Below are 8,717 nucleotides of genomic sequence, written 5' to 3' on the forward strand. Positions count from 1 at the left end.
AACTTTGTGAATATTTTCAAATGCGTCACACAAATCTTACACTTCCAAATGAAGCCTATTGTTCGCTCAATGAGAAATAGTCGTTTCACAAACTCAATGCTACTTGGTGAAGAAGTTTAAAAGAAAAGTCACTTATCAATGTGACAAAGCACTCGCTACCCTACTTACCAACAAGAACTCACACATCTCATTGGAACAAGAAATAGTCATCTCGTAAACTCAATGCTACTTCGTGAAGGAGCCTCCACGATAAATCTCGATACATTGATGGTCCTCAATTTATTCATGTAACTAAAAGAAAAGGCACTTGTTAATGCGACCGCGCGCTTATTACCCTAATTACCGACGAGAACTCACACATCTCATTGGAAACAAATATAGAGGATATGTAGCACAAGAAGAGCAACACCACTCCACTTGACTCCTTGCAAGCTCATTCCTCCATCTGCATCAATTTAGATGGAATGTTTAACAAGCTCTATATGTTTAGTAACCTATTCGATTCCACAAACCGAGTAAAATTTAGAGTTTCATAACGAGTAAAATTCGGAAAGTGAAAGGGTATTTTGGGAAAGAAATTGCAGATGTAATAAATAATAAAGTAGGTATTTTATACCGTTGCAATCTGTTCTGGTGACGGTGGCGTTGGTGGTCAAGACGCTAACGGCGGCGGAGCTGTTGGTGTATCCGGCGTAGGCGCAAGTGTTGGCGGTGCATCCGGAGGTCGAGGTGGTGTTGCCGATGAAAAAGTTGGGTCGGCATGTGGCCGGCGACGGGCACACGGAGCTTTCTCCGGATTGAGAGCACTCCAATCTGTGTATGGAGGTTGAATTAGTTAAACAGAGAACGATGTATGTGTGCGATCGAGAAGCTTAAGGTGAAGAAAGTGACCGGTAGGTGGCGGCGCTGCAGGAGCAGGTGACGCAGCCGCCAGCGGTGGGGACGTAGCTGTGGTTGGCGAGGCGGAGGCCGTAGTCGACGGAGGTGTTGGAGATGGAAGAAGAGCAAGCTGCAAGGTGTTCAAAGTGAGAAGAAGGGAAACTCTAAAGGGGCAAAATGAAAATTTTGTACCACCGACCGCGGAGGGGCACGTCGAGGATCTGATAGGCCTGCAGCTGCGTCGGGTCGAGGTTGCCGTTGAGGGAAATGATCGTCTCCGGCGTCGTCCCGAACTCGGTCGCGATCGCGTCCACCGAGCTCCCGGGATCCACCATGTGCGCCAGGTGCACCGTCTCCTCCCCGCCCACCTCGTCGCAGCTGCACGGCAGCGGGATCCACAGGCTCTGCCCCACCTCGATGTTGTTCGCGTTCGGCAGCCCGTTCACCGCCGCGATATCCTGGTACGTCGTCAGGTTCCCAAACCACACCGCCGTGATGTTTAGCAGCCCCACGTCGCCGGCCTGGACCGTGTACAACGGAGTCCGGTCCGACCTTCCCGTCCCGTTGAGGCAACGACAGCGGATCGGGACGAGAACTGGCGCTCCGGACTGGACGGCGCCGACGGAGGGGGTGCCGGCAGGGAGGTCGTTGGCGCCGAGGAGGGAAGGGAGGTCGACCTGGAAGAGGTCGGCGACGGCGCCGTAGGTGGTGAGGGTCGAGGGATGGAAGCCGACGAGGGAGCGGCACGTGGCGTTGGCGGTGGAGTTGCAGGTGAAGGTGGCGGTGGCAGTGGAGGTCGCCGCGAGGCCGACGACGAGGAGGAGCAGAGCCATCGTCCTCGTCATCCTTTCGCTACTCCTCTCTCTGTCAGCTTTCGATCCTTAGTACTGCCTGTGGAAGAACCAAAGCCGTGGATTCGACGCGTGTGTCGTGATGGATTCAATACAGTCCGTCGGATGAAATGGAGGAAAAAACCCACAGTGATGGCGACTTGTCTCGACTGCCAATGTGAAGAGTTGACCACAGAATACAAAAAAAAAAAAAACATGACTTAGGAATTGACTTTTCCAATTGACGTGTTTGAATATTTATAGATAGAGACGGAAGGGACCCCAAATTCTTCTAAATGTCTGCAAGTTGCGTGTAAGGAAAGTGTTTCCTTTTTTTGTGCTTGAACCACTTTGAAGTGGGGACAGACTGAATACAAAATTTCTTCCATTCCCATCATCAAAATCTTCAACCATCAAGTTATTCGACAGATAATTATACGAAAGTCCTATAATAAAATGATTTTCAGATGATCGCAGAAGATTACAAATTATAGGATTATCATTTGGCTATCTAACTTATCGATAAGGATTAAGATGGACTAAACTCATCTGCAACGAATTCTGATGCCTCTGCGAGGGTTTGCAAATCCTGCTCCCCGCTAAGGATCTGCAAAGATAACTGAACCCTTTGTAGGTTTGTTTGCTTGTTCGAAAGAAAAGAAATTATATTTACTCAATCTCTTATAGTTTAGGACTCATGGCTTATCGTGCAAGAAGTGATAATTTCTCACCTTGCCCTTGATAACCCATGTAGGAAAGCCTTGGATTCCGACGGATGAACATTCTGAAGCCATGGTTCTTCCCTTGCCGGCACCATTAGGGAAGCACTCGACATAGTCCAATACTTTTGTAGCTTCACTTCCGAACATCTGCAATATACGACAGTGACTATAGATTCACAGAAAGGAAGGTGTTTAAAGTAAGAATTCTTTTGTCTTTCCGAGCTGGAGTTACAGTCTCTGACTATTGGCAACACAGAGCTGATAGGAATAAAAAAGTTCAATGAGTCTTGTGCTTCTTCACTACAGCCTCGACGAACAATAGCAGCAGGTAGCGAGACAACAGCAAGTAGATTTAGAACTTCGTGAAGAACTAACTCTGTTTCAGTTGCAAATAATATGTGCAAACATTTTTGGCAAACAAGGAAAAAATCATGCGTGAGTTTAGTTATAATTATCGAATTGACCATCATTGTGCATGATGATCCTGCAAATACAGGGATTACGAAAACTTAATTTGACCATCAAATTTGACTAATTACTGTTACACCATCCTAATGCACTTTCTCAAATTTTTCATGCAAAATAAGTTTCTTTGAGAAAAGATATTGCGATACAAAGTTACCTGCTTTTGTTCGTTACAGTGGGAACACCAGAAAGCCCCATACATCTTTGCCCCTATGGAACGGAGGTGTTTTGCGAGAGACAGAGCCAAAGGCGTTGACTGATTAGTTATCTCAGTTTCATATGGCTCCAAAGTAATGTCACTTAATCTGCCAAAAAAAACAAAGGGAAAAGAAAGAAAGAGCATATAAAGCAGTATTTGTATATCCAAAGAATCTAATCATAGATAAGTTTAAGTGAAATATTAACTCACAAAAGAACCCAAAACTTGTAGATGAAAAGAGATGTGTGGCATCTGGCACGGTCAAGAAACGGTTCTATCTAGGCAACTAGGTGAATGTACTTATATTCATACGACACTCATGTTTTTTGTGCCATATCTTACCATATTGTTGTACCAACTTATCCTTTGTAAAATTCTCAGTGTGAATGATTTGCAGCATTTTTTTTCTAGATTTTAAGCCTTCTTTAACTAGGTAGGATTAGGAAGGACAGTAATTCAGATAGTGTTCAAAACAGAGCAATCTGCATGGTAAAGATAATAGTATTCTTATGAACCAGGATTCAGACCCTTTTGATCTAGGACTAGAAGTATTTTCTAAGGATTTAAGTCTACTTGTGTGTATATGTACCTCATGGTTAAGGAAATACATATTTTAACAGATGGAATAGTCGAGATCCTATGTTTCAAGAGTAATCATGAGGTACACATACAGTCAGACAACAGATATCGACGATGATATGCATATTTTTGCGACAACACATGACATTTATCGTAATCGCATTGGCATCTACATCAAGTTGCTACTTGTTGGACTGAAAGTAAAAAATGTGCTTCAAATTCACAATATGTTGCTCTGCTGATTGCAGAATAGGCAATTGGATATCAGATGTGGCCTTTACAATGGATCCATAAATTAGATGAATCCAATGCATAAGGACCGTAAAGTTTGAACATGTACCTAGTTTCATTATTTTGAGCTTGAGACAACATTTTTTCTGCTAGCCATAAAGCCACTGATCTTAGTTGGATCCTACCAGATCATTAGTCATCAATCATCAGTCCACAGTAGGGTCGATATGTTAGTGATGCAGCAGATCAATTCCTATTGGGAATTCATTAAACAGAAAATAAACATAATGCTCTTCATCGGGATTATGAGTCCTATGACTAAAAAAATATTCGAAATATTTACTGATGTTTACTTGACAAAGAACTACGTTGATGATTACAAAGATCTAACCGGCCAATATTAAATATACGAACATAAGGGAATTAAATAAGTGAATACCAGAAATTTTGAGAAGAATGCAGATAATAGTTCTAAAATGGTCAAAACTCACACAGGTTGTTGAGTATCAGCCATACTGTATGTATTTGTTAAAGCCACAACCACGACACCAGCAATGGCCAACTGTAGACCAATCCCATTTCTGACCTCTTCAAAGCCAATGTCCTAGGAGAGAGCAATATGGAACTCATCATTTTTTATATTTTGGATTGGGAATTTTTCATCGAAGAACATTGCTTAAACCAGACCTTTAAAGTGATGAAAAATAAGCTGAAAGATAGAAGGGCTGAGAGTAGACAATAAGAACAGGTTGTTCCAGCAAACTTTGTGCTTAGAATATAAAGAAAATAGGCACTCGCTGTTGCCATTGAAGTGGTGGTCACAAGTAAAATGAAGCGAGTATCATTTTCACCTAGTCCAGAAATTAAATTCTTTCCAGACTGTTGCAAGGAAAGCAATGCAACTGATCCATATGCCAACATGCCAAGCAAGGGAAGAGGCAAACCTGGCATATGAAAAAAAGGAAGAAATAATGAATTCTAGTTGAACCAAGTAGAACAGCAAAATTGTTTAGGAATAACTCAAAAGTAGTTTCTGAAAAGAAATAAAAAATGTTATTTTAGTTATGATAACCTAAAGACATAATGGCAGATCAAAATAGGATTGAGCATGCATAATCCAGTCCTCCAATTTCATCTAGTTGTTTCCTTTGATCAAACACTACAAGTAGAAAATGTTGAATGAGCAACCAAAAAATGCAGACGAATTTATCAGCAAAAAAAAAGCCTACCGAAAATGAAGGAGTAATCACTGTTGAGAACACCTCCGCAGCTTCCGCCTCCGACAGGACAGAAGGCCTCGGCGCCAGTGAACTTCACGTAGGTGAGATACGCGGCCTCCAGAAACCCTAAGGCCCCAAGTCCAGCTCTCAAAGTGCTCGTCGGAACGCCCAAATCAGAAGGCTTCAGCGGAGGCTCAGGTTCCTCCTGAGGGGAAAGCTCCGCCCGGAACCTAACCTGCCCCGACATTCCCGATCTCTGCATCGTGGTCAGCGCGCACAGAATCAAATTGTGAAGCTCCCAGCTTGGTGGATGGAATAGTCAAGAAGGAAGGACGTAGAGAGACCTGGAGGCGCGTCGAGAAGCGGCCGGCGGGGCGGCGGAGCGGCAGGCGGAAGACAACGAGGGCGGCGGATGTACTCGCCATCGGAATCGTTCCGATGCGGAAACCTCAGTAATCTCCTACTGGTGGCCGTGGACTCTCTCCACTTTTTCTGAAATTCTCCTTGTACTTCTGAAAATTAAAAGTTCCTCCTTTATTTCTATAATCATTAAAAACATAATAATAATATTATTATTATTATTATTATTATTATTATTATAATATTATTATATATAAAAGGTATACACACACAGTTCGTATCCTACGGTTTCTACTCTGCGGTTTCGTGTGATTTGATGATGTGACAAGTTCCACGTCGTCATATGATACAGTGAGAAATCGTGATAACTTTTGATGCTTTTGATGTGCACAAATCCATTCCTCGCGTTTTCCTCTTCGCATAACCCTAGTCGTCGCATCTCCCACTTTGAATTGCCTCTCTTGCCCAAGCATTCCCTCCTCGCGAACGCTAGCTGAAGTGTCATCTTCCTCCTTCCTCTCCTCGCATTCCCTAGACGAAGCACATCCACCTCCCTCTCATGCAACAACGCTTCTGTGCTCTCTCTCGCCGAATCTAGGACGTCAGCTCTGCTGTAGTTAGTTTGCTATGGAAACGCCAAAGCAACGACTCCCCAACCCTTATCCCTTTCTTGTGTCTCACTGCTTGCACATAAAATTCTTGTGCTTTTGTTATTTTCTTTTAAGAAATTGCATGATTTATGTTGCTTTAGAAATTACATGATTTGTTCAATCAAGTTTAGAGTTTAGAAAGTGCATGTCTAGTTAATTGGAATAGTTGTTTATTTTGAAATAAGTTATAGTTTTTATTTATTTATCTATTGTCAAATATAATGTGAGGGCCCCCAGAAATAGAAGAAAATATAATTAATGATCAATATTTTATTCCCCAAGTTACAGATGATCGAAAGTCAAAAATTGGAATGGAATTCCCATCTATAGAGGATGCATATTAGTTCTATAACCAATATGCACGAGAAGCCGAATTTAGTTCAAGGAATAACACGAGTAGGAAAAACAAGATGACAAATGAAGTAACATGGAAATAAATTATATGCTTTAAAGAAGGACATACAGATTGAATGCACAGATTGAATGCGGAATAATAAACATCAAAATTCTAATCAACTAACAAGTGAAAGAACATGTGGCACAGTTAGAACGGATTGTACGTCAAGTATTACATTTGTCAAGAAATAGACGAGATTAGATTGGGTTGTTTGTAATTTCATAGAAGCTCATAATCATCCGCTCTCGACTCCATCAAAGGTGCATTTGCTATGCTCACATCTTAGTGTTTCGGTAGCCAAGAAAGCATTGACAAAATAGTTTTCAGAGGTCAATGTACCAACTTGTCAACAAATACGTTTATTAGAGATAGAGTATAGAGGCCCTGAACGAGTAAGTTGCACAGAAATTGATATTAGAAACTTTGAGAGAAATCTAAGGGATGAATAAAAGGGTATTGATGCTGAAACACTGATCGAGTTTTTTACATCTGAGCAAGAGAAGAATTCAACTTTTTTATTTGACTACGAGATTGATTCAGATAACAGATTTAGTAGGTGTTTTTGGGTTGATCATGTATCAAGAAGGGTATACAGTGTATTTGATGATGCAATTCTATTTGATATGACATATAACGCCAATCAATATGGTTCGATTTTGGCACCATTTGCAGGAGTTGATCATGATCAGACAATTCTTTTTGGTTGCGGATTTCTCAATGATGAGAAAATTGAGTCTTTTTTTTTGTTACTTACAAAGTTCTTAAAAGTCATGCCTAAAGGTGCACCAAACATTATCATCACTGATCAGGATTCTACTATGACAAAAACTATTGCGTATGTTTTCCCTCAAACAGTTCATCGATATTGTTTGTGGCACATATTGAACAAATTCCCAGATAAATTAAACCCTTTAACTTTTCGAAACCACTATCATAACATAAAAAATGTCATTGCAAATTCTACAACACTTGACGATTTTGAGAAGTCATGGGAAGAGACTATCAAGGATACTAACTTAGAGAAAAATGATTGGTTGTCCTTGATATATAAATTGCGACATAGATGGGTGTCCACATATTTTAGTCATGTATTTCTACAGGAATGTCAAGTAACCAAAGATCTAAAGGCTCACATGCATTTTTCAAGAAATATATCTCAAATAAGAATTCATTAATGGATTTTATCACATGTTTTAATTGTAAGTACCCCATGATGGTTTTGATGTGATCAACCAAGTCAAGTTAGGTCCTGTTGTTATTTTGATACCTTGTGTCTAAGTGTGTAGAAACTTAGGAGCGTAGGAAGTTGATCAAAAGACGCAACAAGCGAGAAGGACGGCATGGGAGAAAGCCGACAGTCTAAGTACATCTGAGGGACAAGGTGCTGCAGAAGAGTACGCTGGCGGATGAGAAGGAGACGTGCGACGTTTCTGAGGGATGAGAAGCCGGAGAGGAAGACTGCTCGAAGGTTGGAAAATGGGTTTGGATGAGCCCTATTCCGGATGGCCGAAATCACTTAAGTGAGTGGAGATGGAGCAGAAGACCCGGAACCAAGCGAGCAGAACCGGAGCGGAAGACCAAGACTAGAGTTTTTTCTGAAACTCCTCATGTCGCATTCCATTGTGACGGGGATAAAACTTTATCCCCCTCTAGATGCCTGGAATCCTTCCAGGCACTCCGACCAGGGCTATAAATACAAGTCTGGTCTCAGTAATGAAAAATAACACTTGTAAATAATTCCTTTCTTGTTCTACTACTGTTGTGAGTCATCAACGTTGTAAGAGGCTACTCCGGCCAAAGGAGATCTTTATAGTACGCTTCTCTTGCCTTGGATTAGCAATCTTCTAATTGCAACCAAGTAATTCTTTTTTGCCTCTTTTTATTTCTCTAATTAATTAGTTTCTTTTTATGCAAGTGTTAGTTAATTAAGCTGTAAAGTTTGAGAAGGGCTTGCATTTTATTTTTGTAGGGCTATTCACCTCTCTCTAGTCAGCCGCCAAGGATCCTACAAGTGGTATCAGAGCAAGGCTTGCTTCAGAAGGACTAACCGCTAACCGAAGCAAAATCAATGGTCGGACCAAGTCTTATCCCACCAAAGCTCGAGGGAGAGTTCGTGTACTGGAAATGTCGAATGGAGGTATTTCTAAAAACTTGATTTTGAAATTCTTTTAATTATTAAATACAA

The 8,717-nt window shown here is 41.4% G+C and overlaps 1 protein-coding gene across 5 annotated transcripts; it reads right to left on the bottom strand.

Annotated features, from left to right (window-relative positions):
• Positions 1-151: 151 nt before the first annotated feature.
• Positions 152-5,633, bottom strand: LOC122041413 (thiol-disulfide oxidoreductase LTO1-like). 5 transcript variants are annotated; one of them, XM_042601088.1, is made up of 8 exons: positions 5,135-5,381; positions 4,593-4,849; positions 2,441-4,509; positions 1,991-2,316; positions 1,079-1,879; positions 892-1,009; positions 617-813; positions 152-445 (listed from the first exon to the last, which is right to left on the bottom strand). In XM_042601088.1, the coding sequence occupies exons 5-8, from the start codon at positions 1,722-1,724 to the stop codon at positions 363-365; spliced, it is 1,044 nt and encodes a 347-aa protein (XP_042457022.1). In that variant the 5' UTR covers positions 1,725-1,879; positions 1,991-2,316; positions 2,441-4,509; positions 4,593-4,849; positions 5,135-5,381; the 3' UTR covers positions 152-362. The 5 variants fall into 5 exon arrangements, with proteins under 5 accessions (XP_042457022.1, XP_042457021.1, XP_042457018.1 ...); XM_042601087.1 differs by lacking the exons at positions 152-445; positions 617-813; positions 892-1,009; positions 1,079-1,879 and adding an exon at positions 5,470-5,633 and having other exon boundaries at positions 2,078-2,155; positions 2,255-2,316; positions 2,441-2,578; positions 3,054-3,201; positions 4,397-4,509; XM_042601084.1 differs by lacking the exons at positions 152-445; positions 617-813; positions 892-1,009; positions 1,079-1,879 and adding an exon at positions 5,470-5,633 and having other exon boundaries at positions 2,078-2,155; positions 2,255-2,328; positions 2,441-2,578; positions 3,054-3,201; positions 4,397-4,509.
• Positions 5,634-8,717: the final 3,084 nt, after the last annotated feature.

The sequence above is a fragment of the Zingiber officinale genome, chromosome 2A, assembly GCF_018446385.1.
Source record: "Zingiber officinale cultivar Zhangliang chromosome 2A, Zo_v1.1, whole genome shotgun sequence".
Lineage (NCBI taxonomy): Eukaryota > Viridiplantae > Streptophyta > Magnoliopsida > Zingiberales > Zingiberaceae > Zingiber > Zingiber officinale.

Bases quoted from the DNA above. Each gene is read 5' to 3' on its own strand.
- LOC122041413 (XM_042601083.1), bottom strand. From the start codon at position 5,550: ATGGCGAGTACATCCGCCGCCCTCGTTGTCTTCCGCCTGCCGCTCCGC. The intron at 5,382-5,469 runs GTCTCTCTACGT...ACCACGATGCAG, and splicing joins GCTTCTCGACGCGCCTCCAG to AGATCGGGAATGTCGGGGCA. The intron at 3,202-4,396 runs GTGAGTTTTGAC...TTTTTTTGGCAG, and splicing joins GCTGATACTCAACAACCTGT to ATTAAGTGACATTACTTTGG.